Source organism: Podarcis vaucheri (genome assembly GCF_965113315.1).
Source record: "Podarcis vaucheri genome assembly, chromosome: 15".
NCBI classification, from domain to species: Eukaryota; Metazoa; Chordata; class Lepidosauria; order Squamata; family Lacertidae; genus Podarcis; species Podarcis vaucheri.
The window spans coordinates 29,535,629-29,559,459 of NC_138753.1; the positions used below are offsets into that span (position 1 = coordinate 29,535,629).

Here is a 23,831-nt window from a genome sequence, read left to right on the forward strand (position 1 = left end):
AAAAACAAATGCAAAGAAACCGAACACCCACAAGGGAACAGGGGAGAAGAGAAGACTGACAATATTGCCTCCCTTACTGAAAATGCAAGACACTACTCATGCAGGAGGCAGCACTCAATACAGAACCAAGTGCTGAAGATCCTGGGCAATGATATACTTGGGCATCTAACTTCGATGGGCCAGTTGGGGGAGTAAATCGAGCAGTGGATTGCCTGTGCTTTTTGCGCCAACAGAATTCCAGGCCATAACAAAATGAGCCTCAAACCAGAAGCAATGCTTTTGCTTTTTATGAGAAACCCTGCTAGCAAGCTTTCCGTGGGTCAAATTCAATCCAGAGAGTCACAAGCCGACCCTTCCTTCGCCAGGCAGGCGGAACTGTTCGTCTTTCTCTGCACAACACTGTCCTGGCCTCTGTGTGGCGCTGCTACCGCTGGGAAGTGCCGTCTGCTTCGTAGCCCTCTGTTTTCATGTCGTTGAGGCCCAGCTCTTCGTTCTGCTCAAACCGCCGCTCGTAGTGCTCCACTCGCATCTCTGGGTCTTCCTCAGGAGCGTAAACGTTCTGCAGGCAGCAAGAGGCGGTTGTGTTATGCGGGGATACGACACAGAAACCCTTCCTGCACAGCCCACAAGGAATGAATCACCAGCTTTGGGGAGTTTGGGGGGTAGAAGGGCCTGCTCCCTGTTTAGTTCATTTTAGGAAAGGGATCACATGGCTTGCGCAAGGGCCAAATCTAGAGCAGGTGTATATTGAGATTAGTTACATGGAACATGCATATGGATGAGAGCTATCAGCCAGCACAGCAGGTGGTCTGGGATGTTGAGAATTGAGTCCAACATTCTTCTGGAGAACACCAGGTGCCCCATCCCTGACTTGTATACACACACACCTCTCTCTCGAATACTTTTCAAGGCATGCAAAGCTGGGCCTGAGCACAAGCATGCTTAGATTCTTCAGCAATATGTTTGGAGGCACCTGGATATCCGATGTTTTCCCCAATCTCAAAACTCCCCACTTATCCTCAAAATCCAAGATGCTAAGCCAAAAAGATTGCAACTTGGCTCAAGCCATTTTCAACGGTGAGTGTGTTAGCCAAGGATTCTCCGGCCTCAAGCCCCCAATGCACTACCCAGGCCCCTCAAACCCCAAACTTAGGCACTTGCTCCGTTCCTCGTCCTGTGTCCTGTTCCTGACATGGATAAGGAAGGTACAGACTCCCCTGTGGCCCTATAAACATCCCTGTTGTAACCTCCACTCCTCCGGCATTACCACCCTCCACTGTCCAGAGGTCTCCAGCTCTGTCAAATGACTCTGCCCTTTCTTCCCTTGCTGTCCCAGGTGCTGAGCTGGGTTGGTGCCATCTTAGCCTGTTCTCAGCAGTGTCAATATCTTGTCATCACCATCATTTTGTGCTCTTTCTCCCCAAGCACTTTGAAACTCAGCAGCCAGGCACATGCATACACCACAGCCTGTCTTTTTTAAAGGGCCATTCTCAGAACTTTCCTGTTCTCAGGAACCAACATGGCCAGCACTTGCTACAGAACTATCTGCTAAACAACCCCTTGTTTCTTCTCTCCCAAGTTCACTGTACCTGGAGGTAACTGTTCCCTGCAGGGTCATCCAGGACAAAATGTATCCTCAACTGCCCATCTACTACCTGGAGAGAAACAGAAAAGGCATGCCCATCAGAGAAGGCTTCACAGCCTCTCGTCCCAGCCAGAAAATTAGCCCAAGTACAGGAGGAGCATCAAGCCAAAGAGCCCAGATGCCCTTCTCATCATTTATTTAGCTTATATACCACTCGATATTAGCAGTCTCAGAGAGAGACCTCGGAGATTATAGTGGGTAGCTCAATGAAGGTGTCAACCCAGTATGCAGTAGCTGTGAAAGGGGCAAATTCCATGCTAGGAATCATTAGGAAAGGAACTGAAAATAAAACTGCCATTATACAAATTTATGGTGTGACTACATTTGGAATACTGTGCACAGTTCTCCACCTCCAAAAAAGATAACAGTCGCACCTTGGTTCTCAAACGTAATCGGTTCTGGAAGTCCGTTTGACTCCGGAAACCATTCAAAAACCAAGGCACGGCTTCCGATTGGCTGCAGGAGCTTCGGACGTTCAGCTTCCAAAAAACGTTTGCAAACCAGAACACTTACTTCCAGGTTTCCGGCATTCGGGAGCCAAAACGTACGAGTGCCAATGAATTTGAGAAGCATGATACGACTGTATTGTAGAGTTGGAAAAGAGTTTTTTAAAAAGGGCAACCAAAACCATCAAAAAGAGGTGGAGAAACTCCCCTATGGGGAAAGGTTACAGAATTTAAGGTGAATAAGAGCAGATATTATAGAAATGTATAAAATTTCTCATGGCATGAAGAAAGTGTACAGAGGGAAAAATTCCTTCTCTCCTAACGACAGAACTTCTGGATATCCAATGAAACTAAAGAATATAACTCACACACTAAACAGCTCACAAATATGAAACATAACTAAAAACCAGTAGGTAAAAAAGGTAAAGGACCCCTGGATGGTTAAGCTCAGTCAAAGGCAACTATGGGGTTGTGGCGCTCATCTCGCTTTTAGGCTGTGGGAGCCTGTGTTTGTCCACAGACAGCTTTCCGGGTCATGTAGCCAGAATGACTAAACCGCTTCTGGCGCATGGGACACTGATGGAAACCAGAGTGGTACCTATGTATCTATTTGCACTGGCGTGCTTTTGAGCTGATAGGTTGGCAGGAGCTGGGACAGAGCAACAGGAGCTCACCCCGTTGCAGGAATTTGAACCACTGACCTTCTGATTGGCAAGCTCAAGAGGCTCAGTGGTTTAGACTACAGCGCCACCCGCATCCCTTTTACTAAAAATCAGTAGGCATATATCAATAACACCATAAAATCCAGCAAAATTAAAATTTACAAACTACAGTAAAAAAAATGTACAAAAAAAAAGAAAACCATAGTATGCTGAGTTAAAGGCATAAAGAGGCACCAAACCTGTTGCAGCTTCCTGCCAAATGCACAGAGTTTTTCTGCTCTGTCTGATGTTGAGCTGTCCCCCAGAGTGAATGGGTTCTTCTCCACCTGTAAGACACAACTCATAATTTAGTCCCTGTTCAAAACCAGCTCCCCCTCCCTAAGCCAGCCAGTGACTCTGCTCACATCCAGCAGATTCAGTCTTCCCATTCTGTAACATTCCTGTCTCCTGTCCCTCCAGAGACCAACACCTGTTGGCACCTGCTGGCAAGACCTACACCTGTCTAGAGAAAGGACATTTCTTCGGCTAAAGTGCAGCCAACAAGCCAACTCAAATTTGTTTTGAGTTCCTACTAGTTTAAGGTGCCCCCCTTAATTTAACAGCTTCCTTCCAATATGTTTTTTCATTAACTGCAAGTCACTTTGTGAGGGCTTTACCTTCAAAGGTGGGATATACATTTATTTTATTACAAAACTCACCAGAGTCTGGATATCCTTTAGCAATCCTTCCAGAGTCGTGAATTTCCCACCCAGGACTCCCATTCCCAGCTCAAATTCAAGCTCTGGAATCTCCACTCTGCAGGTTTCGGACTGCGGAAGAAGGAGGACATTTCACTTAGTTTCTGGAGGCAGAAATTTGCAAGAAATGGACAATGGCAGAGAAAACAGCACCACACCTTGAGGATGTCCCTCGTCATGTCTGATGGGTCAGTCACATGAAGGGTTATCTTGGTCCCCAAAGGCTCTATGGCTCCTCCAGATTTAACCTATGGACAAGTAGGAAAACAGTAAACCGGACAGAGCTCATCCAAGGAAACATCAATCCAGCCAGACCAAAAGCCTCTCACCTCGTTTGTTCTGTGCCCACAAGCATCACAGTTCGTAGCCATGATAATGACCTCTTTGAAATGAGGGATCTCTGGAGATGGAGAAGTCAAGGAAACCAACAAACAGCTAAACTCACATACCTGTTTTACTGATACAGATACAAGACCCACTTCTTTGCTTTGTCAGATCTCCTCACTGTCAGAATCCCAGCCCTAGAACAGCACTCCAAACCACCCTTGGCACAGTTCCTCCACCACTAAAAAAAGGAATAAGGTATGTTTGGTTGAACCGCACTCTTTAGCCAAGAGCGATGCATCTGCACGCACACACATGACCGGACTGGAATGTGACATGTTCCTCGTTCACAGACTCAAAAGGATACGCACCAGCTTCATGTTTGTACTGGCTGGAGCATTACATTCAGGGCAGTTGGTGCCAAACTGCAGCACCTGGAATACAGGAGAGGAGGCACAGTGGATAGCTCAGTCAGCAGAGCATGAGACTCTTGATCTCAGATTCTTGCATTGCAAGGGGTTGGACAAGATCACCCTTGTGGTCCTTTCCAACTCTACAATCATATGATTCTAAGTCCCTTTCTGTAGAATGACCCCTGCTGGGAACAGGAACCCTCCAGAGGACGCAAGCCAGGCCTAAGCAAGCCACTGAGTACTCCAGAAGACTCTGCCTAAACCTCAAGGGCAGTTTACTTACTTCATTCCGTAGGTCGTCCACAGAGTCAGTCAAGTCCTCCTTGGATTCCTCAGCCTAAGAAAGAGCAGAGATGTTGGAATTTGTCTGTTGCACACTCTTAGGACCGGCAGCATGGCTCAAAGGTCAAGTGATTGACAACGGTGGCACATGAACTAGAACGCCATTGCCTAAATACTAAGTTACGGAGCCTTCATGAATCCACTAAGGCCAGACACCCTCTAACTCAAGCTACCTCAATTCCAAGCAGAGCAGCCTGCTGAGCAGTTCTCCTGTAGTGGGTCACCACCAGGGCTTCATCCCTCCGTGGGGCATGAGGGTTTTCCACAAAGCTGTTGCCAGAGGGGTCATCTAGGATCTGGCAAGAGAGAAAGGAAGTGGAAGGGAAGAGCCATTAATAGCCTCTGTTTGCTTCTGCAGGGAACAGTTGGGTGCATGCCAGGATAGGCAAAGGCTCCCCACCACAACTAAAGGCAGCCCTGTCCTGGTGGTACTTACAAAAGTGAAGGCTGAATCCACATCTTTCAAGCGCTTCAGCTTACAGATGAATCCCTCGATCTTCTCTGCAACGTCTGGTTGGGTTTCCTGCGTCCAGAAAGCAGAAGCAGTTGCTTTTAGCCTCTATTATCCAGACCAGCTTGGAAGAACAACTTGGGAGTCCAACACCAGACTTAAAATCCAACACCACAGGCCACAACTCCCATCACCCCTTGCGGTCAGCAGGGCCAATGATCAGGGAGGATGAGAGCTGAAGTCCAACAACAACCAGAGAACCAAACGTTCCCCTTCCCTGCATTACAGCAAAGAATATCAAACAAACAAGCACAGAGAAAGCTACCTTATATCCTCTGCTCTCTGTTATTTGTCCAGCATCACTTGCTGCATGTTATTGCCAGACATATTTAACAAGTGAGTCTTTGTTTACCAAAAGGGGAGCAGGTAAGGTGTTAGTCACCCATATTCTGGACTTCAGGGGCCTTTAACAATACTGCTAGAAATATTTAGGACCAGCTTTACTAGCTCACAGGACTGCGATAGAGCTGCCCAAACCAAAAGGGCATTCAATGCTTCTAGGCAGTTCTCAAGTTCTGCTTCCCGAAGGGTGACTTCTAAACCTTTGTTATTTAGTCATTTAGTCGTGTCTGACTCTTCGTGACCCCATGGACCAGAGCACGCCAGGCACTCCTGTCTTCCACTGCCTCCCGCAGTTTGGTCAAACTCAAACATCATTTAATATACTGGCCACGCAATGAGCACTGCCATAGCACCTGCCAATGCCAGGTATCTTTTCAGGCAGAAGTTTTCCCCTGCCAGCTGACCGAAAAGCCCCATGAAATGACAGCTCAGCCAATACAGACAAGAAAGTGCTCCCCCCACCTCCTGCAGAGCCCTTGCAGGGAGCTTACCCTACGCAATGGCTGGTCCTGCTTCAATCCTTCTATGGCTCTCTCAATTAACCCTTCAATGGTGGTAAGAGCTAGTGAGAGGGAGGTAGAGAGAAAGGGCAGACACATCATTACCCAGCAGTCCAGACCCCACCAGTTATAGTCTTCCACACTGGCACGCAAAAGTGACTGTTATTACTAGAAATAACAAGGTTGGCTCCTTTGCTGGCTCTCATGGACTGATATCAGTCCATCCTGCCAGCGACCAGATCCTCTGCAGTGAGCCAAAGACTGGGTAGAACAGGGAAGGGAGGCCCCAACTTCTGCTTTTCAAAAGGCAGCCTGGCAACACAAGTCCTTCTCTGCCTTGTACCCCCATCAATTCCACTGCCCTCCCCCAGCTGCCCTTAGAAAATAGAGCAGATGGAACTGGCACACTGGCAATCACTGCAGGTGCACAGAACACAGGGTGAGCTGGCATCCCCAATGATTCAAGCAAGGAGCACTGCTACTTTGGAAAGCAGTCAGCAGTGTCAGCCACCAACTGGGATGGCTTTAGAAGAGGGGTAGACAAATTAACGGAGGAGAAGACTCCCCGTGGCTACCTGCCGCAGTAGCTATGTTCTTTCTCCGCTGTCGGAGGCAGTAAGCCTCTACATGAGAGAAACATGAGAGCAGGAAGCTATTTAGTGGAGATCTGTATTCTATAGGCTGACTGGGCAGGGGGCTTGACCAAGGGGCTTTCTAGCCCTCTTGTTCAAGCCAGTACATCAAATGCTTCTTCCACACACCCTTTAAAAGCCCCACAGTGGAAAATGTTCCTTTTCACACCCTCAAACAGCAGCTCCTCCTCCAGAACAGGTCGTCAGGAATGTGCTAGTAGCTCCTTGCATCCCAAAGACCAGCTGCCCCAAGACATAGTGAAACGACCATATACCCACCTCCCTTCTGAGAAAAAGCAGGGATTTCAAAGTCTAGCTCGGGTACTCTAGCTGTGGCACAGTCAGTCTTCACCACTTCCCTATTCATATCCTGGGGAGAATGATTTACAGGAGAGGTTATACCAGTCTAGAAACCCAGCAGCCCACCTGGTTGGGTGACGACAAGGACATGCCCAAAGCACACATGAACTAAAGGGAAACACAAGCTGAGTGATAACACCTCCCCAACTAACCCAAACCAGAGCAGGGGTGGGGGAAGAGGCCTTCTGAATCAGCTCCAGTGCGCCCCATTCCTTCTGGCTCTTCCTAGAAGCTTGTGCCCATGTTACCATTTATCCCTGGTAACCAGAGATAAAAGGGTGACCAAAGCCAACCTTTAAATGTGCAATGGAGACAGGTGGCAGTTAGTTACCCCACAGAAAATGGAACGAAAACCCAAATGCCTCTTTCAGCTATCAGCAAAGTATCTCTTCCAAAGAACAAGGAAGCTATTTTCCCTTCCAGTTTCAGGATTCCACTTTGGAAGAACGTTTAGAGACCAACCACTGGCCCTACATGTTTGTATGAAACCCCGCCGTGGATGTCACACATTCAAAGGTTGCCCCCCATCCAGTTACAAGTTAATTCTAAAGGACAAACTGGACCCAAGTTCCGATCCAGAGCACACACACCCATTTACTTTGCACGCATGGTTTGAGCAATGTGTGGGCAAAGGAAAACAGGTCACCTGACACAATGACATCTGGTGACTGACAGGCGGGTGGCCCCATGCACCTGTCAAAGTTGGCCCATGGGGGGTGGGGGTGGGGAGTGTGTAAGGATCTGGCTGCTGGCTGGATCCAACTCCCAAACCCTGCTAGATGCCTATGTTATGTTTTTATGCAACCTGGGGGTCACAGGCGTTTTTAAACTCTGCACTGGAGGAGGGGTGTAAAAGGCATCTCTTTTGGAATGGCAGAGTAAGTTTCTAGCACTGATTGAGTGGTTTTCTATATGTAATCTGGGCTATGGTTTCTACACTGCCTTGAGTCTTGGAAAAGTGGCTATAATAATAATAATAATAATAATAATAATAATAATAATAATTTTTTATTTATACCCCGCCCTCCCCAGCCAAGGCCGGGCTCAGAGCGGCTTACAAGCAATAATAAAAACAAGATGAGTGATTACAACTTAAAAACAAAAATAAAATACAACATTAAAATAATGGAACATTAAAATATTAAAATGAAGCCTCATTGCAGGAGAAGGAAAAGAAAAAAGAAAAAGGGGGGCGGAGGGAATCAAATTGGCTCCAATCCAAAGGCCAGGCGGAACAACTCTGTCTTACAGGCCCTGCGGAAAGAAATCAGATCCTGCAGGGCCCTGGTCTCATGAGACAGAGCGTTCCACCAAGTTGGGGCCAGTGCTGAAAAGGCCCTGGCTCTGGTTGAAGCCAATCTAACTTCCTTAGGGCCTGGGACCACTAGGGTGTTGTTATTTATGGACCTTGAGGCTCTCCGTGGGGCATACCAGGCGAGGCGGTCCCGTAGGTATTAAATTTTTATATAACATAAGATCACACCGAGGGACCTCAAATCTGGATTTCTTTAGTCTGATTTCTGCAACGTGACATCAGCACCCAGCCCACCTACAACCACACACTGTGCTGCCTTTGTATTGTAAGAAAGTAAGCTTAATTGATTGAAAGTTTACTTCTCTGCCAATTGTGGTTTCTCAAGCCAGATCAGCTTTACAGCGAATCAGTTCTGTGACGCAGTGGATCCAAACGGGCAGGGATTGTGCCAAAACCAATCTTCAAAGCTGCCAAATTTGCTTCTAAAGCATAATCAAGGTCCTTAAGCTACCACAGGGGAATGGGAAGCAGACAAACCCACTCACCTGCTTGCTCCGCACAGTCAGCATATAGCATACACCTTGATCCTGGATCCGGCCAGCCGACTGGATCTCTGAGTTAGTCAAGCCACATCTATTGCAGGCGAAGGAACTGACAATGATCTCTTTGAAGAAGGGAATCCTAGTCAGCAACAACCGAGTCACCCCCTAGATAAAGTAAAAGAAGAATAAAGGCAAACTGCAAGAGCTCAGCATCCCAAACATCTGGGCTGCTGCACAGTCACACCTAGCACCTTTCCCCTTTATACAAAGACACCACAACTTCCCCCTCTGCACCAAAGACATGCCTTATCCCAGACAAACACTACCTGCTCCTATAACCTCAACGCTGAATGAGGGTTGTATACGATAGCCCGACTTGGAGTAGACCCGCTGAAGTCAATGGGCAGGACTAACTTAGGGGCGCTATTTCCAATGGGCTTACTCCAAACCGAACAAAGAACAGTCACCTATCCCCCCCCCCTAAATTTAATAATGATTTTTAGAAACTATATGGCACCATGGGTGGTTTTTTTTTGGGGGGGGGGGAGAGGTCCTTGCTCAGAGGGCAACCGATCGGGGGCAGGGAGGAGGGGAGAGAGAAAAAGCAAGAGAGCAAGATCTGAGAGGGGTCGCCCAGCACAAGAAAGGGGTTCTCTCTCCAGGAGCAACTCCTAGAAGAGGAGGAACAGGAAAGGAAGCGATGGAGGCGGCGGAGCGGGGCTCCCATCTTGGCAGAGGCTGCTGCCATTAGAAGGAAAACCTGCGTCTTAGCAACTCCCCGCGAGAACCCTCTCGTCTCCCTCTTGAGAAGCTGCCCGGAGGGAAGGAAGTGTCCCGCCACTCCGGGAGGACGGTGAGGCCCCACAGCCGGGGTGGAGAGAGAGAGAAGGGCCCAGCAGAGTGAGGACTAGCATCTTGGGGAGGCTCACGTTGGAGTGACAGGCCATGCAGAGGGACTCGATCTCGTCAGGCAGCTGCTCCTCGTCCTCGGCGCTAAGCGGGCGGAACAGGGCCGGGGTCGCTTCCCCGCCGCCCCGGACAGGGTCGAGGGTCCCGATGGCCGACATGCCTCCCTTAGCAGCAGCAGCAGCAGCAGCGACCTACGCACGCTTCCGGCAACCCGGAACTTCCACTCAACGCATGCGCATTCTCACCCACACCGCCCGAAAAGAGGGCACCGGCTTCGGGTGACGTCACAAGCGTCGTGTGACCGAATCAGTGCGCAGTACTCCTACGCGGGCCTCGCGGGCTTTTCCTAGGCCTCGGCGGACTCAATAAGAGGACCAGCGGGGAGGCAGAAGTTCAACAGGGGGGGAATAAGAGGGTCAGCGGGCAGGCAGAAGTTCAACAGGGGGAAAATAAGAGGGTCAGCGGGGAGGCAGAAGTTCAACGGGGGGAGAAATAAGAGGGTCAGCGGGCAGGCAGAAGTTCAACAGGGGGGAAATAAGAGGGTCAGTGGGGAGGCAGAAGTTCAACAGGGGGAGAAATAAGAGGGTGAGCGGGCAGGCAGAAGTTCAACAGGGGGGAAATAAGAGGGTCAGCGGGCAGGCAGAAGTTCAACAGGGGGGAAATAAGAGGGTCAGTGGGGAGGCAGAAGTTCAACGGGGAGAAATAAGAGGGCCAGCGGGGAGGCAGAAGCTCAACAGGGGGAGAAATAAGAGGGTCAGCGGGCAGGCAGAAGTTCAACAGGGGAGAAATAAGAGGGCCAGCGGGCAGGCAGAAGTTCAACAGGGGGGAAATAAGAGGGTCAGCGGGGAGGCAGAAGCTCAACAGGGGGAGAAATAAGAGGGTCAGCGGGCAGGCAGAAGTTCAACAGGGGGGAAATAAGAGGGTCAGTGGGGAGGCAGAAGTTCAACAGGGGGAGAAATAAGAGGGTCAGCGGGGAGGCAGAAGCTCAACAGGGGGAGAAATAAGAGGGTCAGCGGGCAGGCAGAAGTTCAACAGGGGGAAATAAGAGGGTCAGCGGGCAGGCAGAAGTTCAACAGGGGGGAAATAAGAGGGTCAGTGGGGAGGCAGAAGTTCAACGGGGAGAAATAAGAGGGCCAGCGGGGAGGCAGAAGCTCAACAGGGGGAGAAATAAGAGGGTCAGCGGGCAGGCAGAAGTTCAACAGGGGGGAAATAAGAGGGTCAGCGGGGAGGCAGAAGTTCAACAGGGGGGAAATAAGAGGGTCAGCGGGGAGGCAGAAGCTCAACAGGGGGAGAAAAAAGAGGGTCAGCGGGGAGGCAGAAGTTCAACAGGGGGAGAAATAAGAGGGCCAGCGGGGAGGCAGAAGTTCAACAGGGGGAGAAATAAGAGGGCCAGCGGGGAGGCAGAAGTTCAACGGGGAGAAATAAGAGGGCCAGCGGGCGGGCAGAAGTTCAACAGGGGAGAAATAAGGGGGCCAGCCGGGAGGCAGAAGTTCAACAGGGGGAGAAATAAGAGGAACAGCGGGCAGGCAGAAGTTCAACAGGGGGAGAAATAAGAGGGCCAGCGGGGAGGCAGAAGTTCAACAGGGGGAGAAATAAGAGGGCCAGCGGGGAGGCAGAAGTTCAACAGGGGGAGAAATAAGAGGGCCAGCGGGGAGGCAGAAGTTCAACGGGGAGAAATAAGAGGGCCAGCGGGCGGGCAGAAGTTCAACAGGGGAGAAATAAGGGGGCCAGCAGGGAGGCAGAAGTTCAACAGGGGGAGAAATAAGGGGGCCAGCAGGCGGGCAGAAGTTCAACGGGGAGAAATAAGAGGGCCAGCGGGCGGGCAGAAGTTCAACAGGGGAGAAATAAGGGGGCCAGCGGGGAGGCAGAAGTTCAACAGGGGGGGAAATAAGGGGGCCAGCGGGGAGGCAGAAGTTCAACAGGGGGAGAAATAAGAGGGCCAGCGGGGAGGCAGAAGTTCAACGGGGAGAAATAAGAGGGCCAGCGGGCGGGCAGAAGTTCAACAGGGGGGGAAATAAGGGGGCCAGCGGGGAGGCAGAAGTTCAACAGGGGGGGAAATAAGGGGGCCAGCGGGCAGGCAGAAGTTCAACAGGGGGAGAAACCCTGGGATGGAATTTCTGTCCACGTGGGCATACTGGAAAGCCAGGCTGCTAGATCCTCCTGCTGGCGGTTAGACCTCAGAAAGGGAAGCGTTCCCCTCCCAGTCCGGTGGCAAAGGCACCACCAGGAACCACTTGGCCGGGTGGGGAGACAAGTCAAGCCCTTGCCAGGGTGAGCCTGGCCAGGCTGCAAGCCGCTGGGAAATGAGAGGCCTCAATAGAACCTCCAGAGCCAGGAGAAGTCTACCTCTCGATACCAGTTGCTGGGGAGGAGCTGCTTGCAGGCATTCTAAAGGGTTGTGCGTGTCCAGTGTGGGTGAGAACCTGAGTGCTTGGCTAGACAGGTCCACCTTGGCCAGATCCAGGAACCAAGCTCTTCCAGTTGGAGGTGTGTGTGTGCACAAGGATGGGGTGGGTCTCTGCTTTAATGCCTGGACCAGTTTTCAGCCCTCCCTTTGCACCGTGGTAGACCACTGCAGATTCAGACAAAACAAGAGGCAGGACCTGTGGAAATGTTACTTTATTAGAGATGATCAAAAAGCCATTTACAATGCAGGACAAGGAAGCCAAGTTTGATGCAGAAAGTGTAGCGGCAATGCTTTGTTCACAGATTCATACTGATCAGACACGTACACACATATATACACAGTCAGCGGGCGTGGAGGGAGATTGGCAAATAAGTGGTGTAAAACTACTTTGTGGCAACCAAAGCAGAGCTTGGTAAATATTTTGTGCTTAGTTTTGCAACTATTGGAAGGCAATTGAAGCCTAGAAGTTCAGTTGTTCTGCAATTTTAGTCCATGTTTTCATTAAGAAAAAATTACATTTCTATACCACCTTTCATCCAAGGATCACAAAAATACCTATTACGAAAATACAAGAAACAATAACACTCCCCCTACGCTGTTTATAAGGCCAGATTGTTTAATTAGCCAAAGGCCTCGGAGAAAAGGAATGTTTTTGCCTGGCCTTTGGGCAAGATGCAGTTTGACTTACTTTCCTTTGTATAAAACAAGCCTGAAGGAGACCCCCAACCTGCTCACAGGTCCTTGTATGATCAGTGGAAACACTTGGTCCTGGCAAGTATTAACCACTCTCAATTCCAAACCTGATAATTGCCACCTGCCCAGATTTTAATTTGTCTAAATTATTTTTAAGATGTATTTTAATTAATTGATGGCTGTTTTATGCATATTGTGTTGTTTTTATGATATTAGCTGCTCTGATCCCAGTGTTGGGATACTGCCAGGGAGATAAAGTCCATCATGGCCCCAAGCCGTTTGCCGGACGATCCATCGATCTCCCGTAGGCACGCAGTATCATCGATTAGCGACATGAGTTTCTAGAAAATAGCCCAACATCTAGAGCTCATGCACACTCTGTCAGCAGATAATGCACAGCCAAAAGTTGCACTCAGGAGAGCATTATTTACAAGCTTTATTCAGCGTTGATCAGAACAGAGAAAGACATGACTGCCTGTGTCAGTGTCTCTAGCAGAGAGAGAGAAACGAAAGCAATAGAAACATAAACATCCTGTGTACAGGAAATACGCAGGCTGTGAAACAAACATCCTGCTCCCTTTTAAGGTGGAACGGAAATATCCTAACACCCAGCTGGGGAGGGTGGGATACAAATAAATTATTATTAATATTGATATTGATATGTAATGAAGGCACCAGGCAAGCCTCCATGGAGAGAACATTCCACAAGTAGGGAGCCACCACAGAAAAGGCCCATTCCCGTGTTGCTGCTCTCTGGACCTCTCATGGCGGGGACACATGAAGAAGGGCTTCAGATGATGGATACAGTGTGCATATGCGGAGAGGCAGTCCTGGATGTATTGCGGTCCTGAGCCATTTAAGGTTTTATATGTCAAAACCAGCACTTCAGATTGGCCAGAAACTGATTGGAGCCAGTGCACTTGGGCCAAGATTGGCGTTATATGCTCAAGTAAGCAACCTGGCCACTGAATTTTTGCATTAGACCACAGTCATAAATTGGATGTGCAAACTGGACCTGAGGATTCCACAGCCATTTCTGTATTACCTGTTCCATAGGCATAGTGGTTGTGCTAACATCTAAGAGAAGAAACAGTGCAGGAGAAATTATGTATTTACATAAATGGAGCACCAGAAGTAGCAGATGGGAGTAGTTTCATTCATTGCTATCTTTCAGTCTTTCTGTCTCCTACTGAGCACAGTAGCTAAAAGTTGGGTGTCACGGGAGCTGGTTGAACCTTGTTTTAAACAGGGCAAAAATGTTTAGGAAAAGTCACCACCATGTGCTCACATGATGAACATAAGCCTTTGGAGGTTTCAGTTTTCAGTGCTTCTCTTGGTGTGGCAATTTTTCTACCCATTTAGAGTGCATTTAGAGTGAATGCAGAAGTGAGTAAAATTTGCACTGAGGAGGCACAGTGAACACGAGAGTCTGGCCTCTCATGAATAAAACATGGGATGGTAGGGTGCAGTTTATTTATATACTGTGCCACTTTTTTTTTTAGCCAGAGGCCCCCAAAGAGGTGAACAACATGTATGCATATTACTACAAAATATATATTTACAGCATTACTACAGTATATGTATACCTACTATAAAAGTACAATACATCAAATAGAAAACTGGCAGGATTTTTAATCATCAACATTGCCGGGGTGGGGGATAAAATGTTCCGCTAGGAGGAGATCCAAGGAGGTGCTCCATATCAGAAGCAGCCTCTTAACATTCTTAAAACATGAGTAAAATTAAGATGGGAGCCTGGTTTTAATCATCCTAACAGAGGGAGGTTCAATTTTTCGTACCAAGTGGAGCACATGTGTACTTTGAAACAGAACCCATGGGACGCACACTGTCGTGCCACACAGGAGAGAGGAAGGCTAAAATTTTGGGAAAGAGGCATAAGGGCTCAGGGAGGGTCTTAGAGCCCTCTCACCTTCCCAAAGCTGGGGAAGCATTCACTAGGCTTTGGGAAGGAGGAAGGAGGACTGTAAGACCCTGTCAGAGCCCTCACATCTCCTTCCCAAAGCCCAGCACCTTGCTTACCTGGCTTTGGGAAGGCTGGGTGGGTGTCAAATGATGCCGAGGTCCACACTTTGGACCACCCTGTCCTAGCATAACCTTCAGCAAACTCAACTGCATAGGTGACGAATTGGATGACCCACTGGCTTGATTCAAAACTCACTCACCTGGTATGTGCCACCTTTAATAGGTGAGTGCTGCGCTGGCTCGCCAGATGCAGCTTTGTCACGCTGGCCACGTGACCCGGAAGTGTCTCCGGACAGCGCTGGCCCCCGGCCTCTTGAGTGAGATGGGCGCACAAACCCCAGAGTCTGTCAAGACTGGCCCGTTCGGGCAGGGGTACCTTTACCTTTACTAACCCCCCCCCCCAGCTCCCTGGCATCCAACGATTCCTTTTCAAGATGCAATTCGGCACAATTGTGCTTTTTTTTTTTGTCACCGCAAGGTACCAAGGTGAAAAAAAGTACTGAACTGCAACCAGTGTCTGGAAAGGCAGAACTGCTGCTGACATCATAAGTTGTCAGGTGATGGACAGGTGGACATGGTTTGGACACAAAAACACCATGGACCTAATTGGGATGTGTGTGATTTTGCCTGCAAGGTGAAGGTTCTACACCGCTGCTCTCAGGGCCACAGCCTCCTATTTAAATGTTTATCCCCTACCAAATAATAGAGAAAAGGAGAGGGGAGAAAATACTGTTTGCCGCAAGAGATGATGTATTGAGCTTAGCTGTATCCAATAATTCTAAGGTCCTGTAATTTTGAAAAGGAGAATAAAAGAGCCACAGGAGGAGCGACGTGCCCAAAATAGGTCCCAACCATTAAAGTCTGATGTGGCAGTCTAGGGAAACCACTACTGCTCAGAAGGGTTTGATCTCCCCCACCCCAAAAGTAGGCTATTTCAAGGAGGCCTCCACTGCCTAATTTGCCTGGGCACAAAACTTCAGTATAAGCTGCTGCTCGGCTCATTGAGACTCTGGAAAATATCCTTCCACAGGGAGTCTAGCCTGACATGCAAGTCTTCCAGTGGTGTGGAGTTTTCCTGGAACTCTTCCAAGTATGAGGGTGTGGGAGACAGCTTGGACTTCATTTCTTCCATCTCCCTGTCCGTGGTCCTTGTGAAGTTGTCTATCTGAAGGATTGTATCTCTCCTGAACTCCTCAATTCTCTCCTGAACCTCCTGAGCCATATTTTCCAGGTCCACAGACAGCTGGTGGTTTTCTTGGCTCCTGTGGGAAGGATGTGCAACCCAGGTGTTGGGGTGAAGGCTCAGCTGCACCTTGAGTTGCTCTAGGTTCCTTTCAATTTGGAGATGGAGAACCTTCACATTGCGGGTGAGCTTGCCGGAGAATTCTTGTAGATACTGACTGAGTCGCTGGCCCATAACCGCAGTGTGAGGTGTTGTGCTTTTGTGGAGTTCTTCCATGGTACGGTGGATCTCAGTTGCCAACCTGTCAGCATATGGGAAGAAAATCTCCTTCACCTGGTCAATAAAGGTAGCTGCCTTTTCAGCATAAGAGGCTGTAAACTTCTGGACCGCACCTGGAGTTTCCACCAACGGAGCCCCTGCGTTTAGGTTGGGCCTGAAATGCTGGTGCAATTCTTTTGCGCATAGCGAGACCTGTTCCATCAGCTGCTCTGTGAGGGGAGTCAGGCGGAGACGGAGACCTTCTAAGTTCTGGCTGATTTTTTGGTGCACCTCATCCATGTAAGGGGAAAGTTTCCTCTGGAGGCTTTCCACCTCCCTCTGGATGATCTGTCGAAGTCCATCAGCATCTTGGTAGAACTGGGGTTGGAATCCCCTGTGTACTGGGGTCAACTTCTCAAGGACGTGTCCCACGTAGTTGGCTCCATCTTGGAGACTTTCCTTCATGTTTCTGAACAAAAGAGAGAATGCACACATTTGCAGAGGGGACACAGACCCGAAAACAAAGTCTTGAGTCTGAGAGCCCATTACGGTGGTACCTCGGGTTACAGACGCTTCAGGTTACAGACTCCGCTAACCCAGAAATAGTACCTCGGGTTAAGAACTCTGCTTCAGGATGAGAACAGAAATTGGGAGGCGGCAGCGGGAAGCCCCATTAGCTAAAGTGGTACCTCAGGTTAAGAATAGTTTCAGGTTAAGAACAGACCTCCAGAACAAATTAGGTTCTTAACCCAAGGTACCACTGTATTAGGATCATACCAATCCCAATTATTGTATCTCATTAAACAGACAAACAGGAATGCAAGTACGGTGGCACCTTGGTTCTCGAAAGTAATCTGCTCCAGAAGACCTTTCAAGTTCCAAAATGTTCTAAAAAGGTGGTCTGCAAATTTCATTGAGGAAATTGAGAAACACACAGTGGAAGCCATTCGACGTTTGAAAATGGAAGCATTTACTTCTGGGTTTTTGGCATTTGAGTTCCGAAATGTTCATCAATGGAGACGTCCGAGAGCCAAGGTACCACTGTATACCATATGTTCCACACGACACTGGTTATTTCATTTCATTTATTTATTAAATTTGTAGACCACCCTTCACCCACAGATCCGAGGGCAGATCAAAGCATAAAAATACAGGATTAAAAGACAAAATACATAATAAAAACAATAACTCCACCCACCCACTCACCCACACTGCATTTCAATCCCCTCTCGCCAAGTCACTGTCTAGCCGTCTCTGTTCCAAATATGTCCTCCTTTGCAGTTCCACCAGGCCACATACCAGGGCACCCACTCACCCACACTGCATTTCAATCCCCTCTCGCCAAGTCACTGTCTAGCCGTCTCTGTTCCAAATATGTCCTCCTTTGCAGTTCCACCAGGCCACATACCAGGGGTGCCAACTTGAATAAAATATTTGAGGGGTTCAGGTAAGCCCCACCCTGCATAATTGAATGGGAATGCCCATCAACTTTGTGGTGACCCAGCCCCCTTAAATATTTTACTGTGGGGGCCAAAGCCCCCACAGTCCCTAGGAGTTTGCTCCTAGGCCAACCACATCAGCAAGGATGCTGTGTCCAGCATCTCCACGTATTGAGGCTGCAAGATACCTTCCCACACCCAGGCCTCCTAGTGCCCATTACCTATTCCTGCATCCTTCCTAGCCATTATATGATAGGCAGCTTCAACTTCACTGAGAAAGGATGGAATGAAGAGATGGTAGACTCTCCTTTACTTCTATGCTGCTCGGAATCCAGGCAAGCAGTTAAATTAATGATTAAATAAATAGGTTGCTATGTATTAGCAAGCAGGTTTTCGTCTTGTTTTAAACGTATTTGTTGTTTTTGTGTTTTCAGCCGTTTTTAATTATCTTGAGATGGTGGTTTATTAGGCGATTAATCAATCAATTAGGACACGGGTGGCGCTGTGGGTTAAACCACAGAGCCTAGGACTTGCCAATCAGAAGGTTGGTGGTTTGAATCCCCGCGACGGAGTGAGCTCCCGTTGCTCAGTCCCTGCTCCTGCCAACCTAGCAGTTCAAAAGCACGTCAAAGTGCAAGTAGATAAATAGGTACCGCTCCGGCGGGAAGGTAAACGGCGTTTCCATGCACTGCTCTGTTTCGCCAGAAGTGGCTTAGTCATGCTGGCCACATGACCCGAAAGCTATACGCCGGCTCCCTCGGCCAATAAAGTGTGATGATGAGTGCCGCAACCCCAGAGTCAGCCACGACTGGACGTAATGGTCAGGGGTCCCTTTACCTTTAATCAATTAATCGTCATTGTCATCCTTTGCATGTTGATGCAGTGGGAGCCCAAACAATAGTGGAAGCCTCTACCAGTGGTCAATAGGGGAAACTCCTTCCCCTCACTAGTTAATATTAAGGGCTGGTGAACCCTCTCACCTCCCTCTTACCCCAGAACCATTTCTAGCTATGGGCTGCAGATGCGCAGTTCCTTCTGTCACTTGAAAGGATGTTACTGTGGAAAGGCAAGATATAATCTTTCAAAATTAAACTTTAGAAGATCCTGGCTGCTGGGTCAGGCCAATGGAATCTAGTCTAGAATCCTGCTCTCACAGTGACAGGCAAGAGGCCCCATTGGAAAACCCACAAGCGGGACCCCATTTCAATCAATGTCCCCAGCACCGTTTCCTTAGGGCTGATCAGGGGCTAATCCTGTTGGCTGCACTTGCTTTCTTCTGCCAATGCATCTGATGATCTCTCCCCATAATGGTTCCCACCCCTTCCCCTACAAATCAGGGAATGGAGGGGTGGATAGGAAAACCCACCAGTTGTGTCCTTTGTTCTGTGAGAGCCACTGTGGTGTAATGGTTAAAGTGTCAGCCTCTAGGACCTGGGAAACTAGGGTTCAAATCCCCACTCAGCCATGAAGCTCACTGAGTGACCCTGGGCCAGTCACTCTCAGCCTAACCTACCTCACAGGAAAAAAAATAGGAAAAGGGAGAACCTCCTTAGAGGAAAAGGTGGACGATAAATGTCTGAAATGAAAAAGCACACAATTGTACTGATAAGCTTAGAGCGAATCAGACTCACTTGACCCCTTGCCCTCCTTTCAGCTGCTGGGCTTGCTCCGTGCTGCCCTTGTCTTGAGTCAGTTGGCTGAAGTAGTCCCAGACGTGGCTCCGCTGAAGACTGGCTGGAGAAGCTGTGCAGATGAAGCAAAAGGGACAAAAAGAAGAAAGTCTATGGAAAGCCAACTCACTTCCAACCAACAAGAGTTCTCTCACATTGGTGGATTCTCATACTGAGAATGTTGCACAACAGTGCAGGCAACCAGGGAGGTCACCTCTGCAGCTCAGGGTCATTCCTGCTCTTTAATGTCGCTGCTAGAGGGGTCTCCAGGGGGGAAAAAACACCCTGTGTGCCCAGGTGTCCAGAAGCTGAATCTATTTGTCACCCTGCTGGCAGCTCTGATTGGGACTTGTGACTAGAAGCAGAGCATTGTAAGCACTGTGTTAAGGCTGTAGCCCACAAACACATGCTCAGAGGTCACCAAGCTGTCCCTAACACAACCCAGAACCTCCCCACTCTCTAAATGCACCTATATTATTATTATTATTATTATTATTATTATTATTATTATTAGGAGCCTAACCTGAAAAGGTGGCCAGCAGCACTGCTAGGAGGGCAGCTTTGATGCACATGATGAAGCGAGGATTCTGCAACAAGGCATTAAAGGGACATGTTAGCTGTGCAGCCGCAGCAAGCAAGAATCTCCGCTGTCGGACTTGGCTGAGTATGGATGATGCTCCTTCCAGGCTGTAAGTCCATCTGCATGATTATCCCTCATTTCAGTTTAAAAACAGGAATTGGTTGAACAGAAAGTTGTGCTTTGTCTGCTTAGAACCCAAAGTTCACGTGCCAGATTGTAACCACTTTTGCCTTACCTTATTCCTTCAGGTATTTTGCTCAGCTGCTCCCAGATGGTGGGATTGTTCCCCCTGTGTCCTCCTACCTGTATGCTGGGCACTGGTCTCCTCGGGGTTGGCTCTTGTAGATGCCCTGCTGCCGCACCTTTTATATATGCCAGGCAGCATTCACTGCCTTGCACACGGCTGCAGAGCCAGCCAGCCTGGCCCTCGTTCCGTGTAAACACAACACAAAGGTTGAAAGACATTGACAAAGAGATGACGTCTGCATCTGTCGTGAGCAGAGGACAGAGGGCTTACTTTGATCGGGGGAGGTGGTGGTTTCTGAGATAAGGGGGGTCTCTTTTGATCGACCCAGCTCTCTATACTTGGGGCGCAAGCAGGAATCTCCTGTGGCCTTTGCCTCCCCATCCCAGTTATTCAGTCTTCTGCAACTCCTGGCCCAAGTACAGGGGAAAGCATCATGGGACAATTAGTCCAAACTGGGTGAGAGTTCAAGGAAAGGAAAACAGAGAGCGTGAACCCTGCGGGGGGTGGGGGCTAACTGCATCCCAGGCAATTCCACCCTGGCCAGGGGAGCGTTGAGATGCAGGGAGGTGAAGCTGGAGCGGCGTTTTTTGTTTGTGTTGCACTGCCTCGTTCAAATCTTTTGTTTCTTCATTTCATGTAAAACTATCCCACCAATGAGGCTCCGTGGTTTGCAGTCCAACTGGGCAGGAAATGCCTTTGAAGGAGCAAGCTCAACTCTTTCCAAGGGAGGGTCCCAGCATTGTGAAGGGGTGAGCATGGCCTCTAGCAAGAGATGCATGTAAACTGACAAGACATTTCTTACAGAACATGAAGCAGGGCATAAATTAAATAATAATTACCCTAGTTATCTGTGTATAAGACAGTGCTTTTTATTATAAAATAAAGTTAAAAATTAGGGGTCGTCTTATACACGGATAGTCCTGAAGGGGGGTGGGCGATTGTTTGCAGCCGCGAGCAGGAGATTGTCAGTGGCGACTGGGCAAGTGATTGGTGGCTATGGCAAGGCCAGCTGTTGATTGTCTGCCACTGCAGCAATTGGGCGGGTGATTTGTGGCTGCTGGCAGCTAGCGAGCAGATAATTGGCATCTTTGGCAGCACGTGTGATTGTCCGGTAGGTGAGCAATTTTTGGCAATCCCCCCAAAAAAGCTCAACAGCCCTGGGCAACCCCCCCCCAAAAAAAAGCTTAACAATTCTGGGCATTTTCTTAATTTGGAGTCCCCAAAATGGGGGTCATCTTACACATGGGGGCGTGTTATACACGGAAAAATACGGTACCCTGAGCAGGATGGGCAGAGTTACTGCAGGTTAAGGTGATGCTGAGAACAAAAGCTGATACCCTCTCTCCACTGACCACCACAAAAATGCATCTTTCAGGCCATTCTCTCTCAACTTTACTTTGAGTAAATGACTTTTCTACACTACAGTTTTATGCCATTTTTGGACTGCCCCATGGCTTCTTCCCTGAGAACATTGCAGTTCCCCCCAGGGTTCTCCAGGAAGAGGGAACATTGCTTAAGCCAGTTTAAACCTGTAGTGTGTTCATGCAGGCATGGAAAGCAGCCTCAGAGCCAGATTTCCATCTTGTACCAATGGCTGGGCTAAAGTAGCAGTACCAAAAAAGGCTCAAGCAAGGGAAAGGAAGGGCTTATCCATACTCCCTCTTGCAGGCCGCCAGGTTCCGCCCAAGATCGTGGGCACCCAGCATGCATGTGTGACATCACCCATGCCGCATATGACATCACACACTGGGAGGAGCCCCGGTGCGCCCTCTGAAAGGCCCAGTGGGGCCTGCTGTAACTGCAATGGGCTCTATGGGGCCCATCAGCTGCTGTGACAGGCTCTGTCGAAACCCACTACTGCAGCGGAAGGGCCCAATGGAGACCGCCTGGCTATAGAATATTGAGGGGCCCTGGCCCCCTCACTGAAAATTTTGTGGGTACTTGGGCACCCATGGCCCTGCTGAGATGCCGCCAGTGTCCTCTTGTCCCAAGGTAAAGCGCTCTTTAGCACTCAGTCAAAAAGCACAGGACTGCTGTTTGTTCCCACTGAAAACTAAAGAACAGGTTTTCCCAATAAGAGGAGTGGGACAATAGAGAAACCAGTCTGACCTGAATTTTCTGGGCATGAGACAAATGGGAGATGAGGGTGAGCCCTAATTCAATGTTCACATGAGTTGCCCTGGCACCAAATTTGTAAATTGACAGGCATGTGGGGAGAAATAACTGCTTTGAGAGAAAACAATCCAATGACAGCAACCCTCCCCCACCTCTTCCATGTCTGTAGGGAGTTTGGGGTGCGCCCCCCCCCCATCTTCAGCCATTCAGAACACATCCCTGGCCAAGGCTCTCAATGACCACAGAGCTATTCCCAGCAAAACCCTCTGTGCGAATATTCAGAAGAGGTCAGAGTGCACAGAGCCAGCCAAGGCCAGTTTGTGGCCAGGGGAAGTTCCAAGCAGTCATTGCTCCCAAGCTGGTATCAAAGGGCAGCCCAGCCAGCCCCCAATTCTCCCCAAAGAAGAGGCCTCTCCCTATGCAACTCACCCCCACCAGCAATCTCTAGCCCATGTCTTCCTGGGCGGAAATGCACTCCCTGGTGCTGGAGGGGAGATACATTTCCTTCCCCGAAGATGACCTCTGAACTTTCCAAAAGTGGTTTCAACCAATAGATTCAACTTACAAGAAAGAAGATTGCAAACTAAATATTAGGAATAACTTTGTGATGGTAAGAGCCGTTTGGCCATGGAACAAACTACCTCAGAAGGTGATCGGCTCTCATTCATTGAAGGTTTTTAAGCAGAAGTTGAATGATCATCTGTCAGGGATGTTTTAGTTGAGATTCCTGCATTTTATGGGGTTGGACTAGATGACCCTTGGTGTCACTGGCAACTGTACAATTATATGAATCTATAGTGCTCTGCATGGTTCAGCTCCTTTCACCAAAGCAACCTTCCACAACTTGGTGCCCTCCCTCATTTTTAGACTCCATGTTGGCTTGGGGGTGAGGGAGTGTTGATAGGAACTGCAGTCCCAAACATCTGGATTTCATCAACTTGCAAGAGGTCACACTAAAGGCTGAAGCACCCCAAAGCTCCTCGCGCTTTGAAACTTCATCTCCCCACTTTGTCCTTCCCATGGTCTGTAATTAGCAAACTCCAATCTTGCTAGATCAAAGCTATGTGCCTTGCAAGGTTCCTCAAAGGTTTCCTTGCTGCTAGATCAAAGCTTTGCTCTCATCTCCTGTCAAGTCAGCTCAGATAATATTTGCTAAAATGGAGTCGTTAACTGAGGACACGCAAACCTAGTGATAATTTTGCCTTTTCTACTAGCAAGCCAAAATTCTTTTTTGAAAACAGAGAGGAGTCTTAAACCTGCTGTTCAAATGCACATCGCAGCAAGAGGAGCTACTTGAAAGATGTTGCTTGTAGCATGGGACATTTTAATACTTTTGCCCATCCATCCACCCATTTCTTTAAAAACTCTTGGATAGATGCCATCTGGACCCAGTTCCTGGTCCCCAGTTCCCCGCCCTCCCACCATTGCTGGTGGGAGCACCATCCCCACCCCAGTTTCTGCTGAAAGCACATAGACTCTCCCTCTCTAGGTCCCATGTAAGCTTTTTCTCCCACCCAATGTGAAATTTCATTTCAGCTGAAAGAACCTGCACTGTGTCAGACATTGCTTTGGTGGCTGATACCTTTCCCTGTAACAACTGAATGCTTGTGAACATTCCTTGGCATCACACTCAATC

At 48.8% G+C, this 23,831-nt stretch overlaps 2 protein-coding genes across 2 annotated transcripts; both read right to left on the reverse strand.

The window, feature by feature from the left end:
* Positions 1-271: 271 nt before the first annotated feature.
* ZPR1 (ZPR1 zinc finger) lies at positions 272-9,881 on the reverse strand. Its single transcript, XM_082200548.1, has 14 exons — positions 9,641-9,881; positions 8,715-8,876; positions 6,834-6,924; positions 5,914-5,984; positions 5,006-5,092; positions 4,743-4,865; positions 4,511-4,564; positions 4,182-4,248; positions 3,820-3,890; positions 3,649-3,738; positions 3,452-3,562; positions 2,993-3,079; positions 1,590-1,655; positions 272-559 (listed from the first exon to the last, which is right to left on the reverse strand). The coding sequence occupies exons 1-14, from the start codon at positions 9,776-9,778 to the stop codon at positions 425-427; spliced, it is 1,353 nt and encodes a 450-aa protein (XP_082056674.1). The 5' UTR covers positions 9,779-9,881; the 3' UTR covers positions 272-424.
* A 5,552-nt stretch (positions 9,882-15,433) lies between these two features.
* Positions 15,434-20,234, reverse strand: APOA5 (apolipoprotein A5). The gene is made up of 4 exons (XM_082200629.1): positions 20,069-20,234; positions 19,777-19,840; positions 19,215-19,326; positions 15,434-16,613 (listed from the first exon to the last, which is right to left on the reverse strand). The coding sequence occupies exons 2-4, from the start codon at positions 19,823-19,825 to the stop codon at positions 15,680-15,682; spliced, it is 1,095 nt and encodes a 364-aa protein (XP_082056755.1). The 5' UTR covers positions 19,826-19,840; positions 20,069-20,234; the 3' UTR covers positions 15,434-15,679.
* Positions 20,235-23,831: the final 3,597 nt, after the last annotated feature.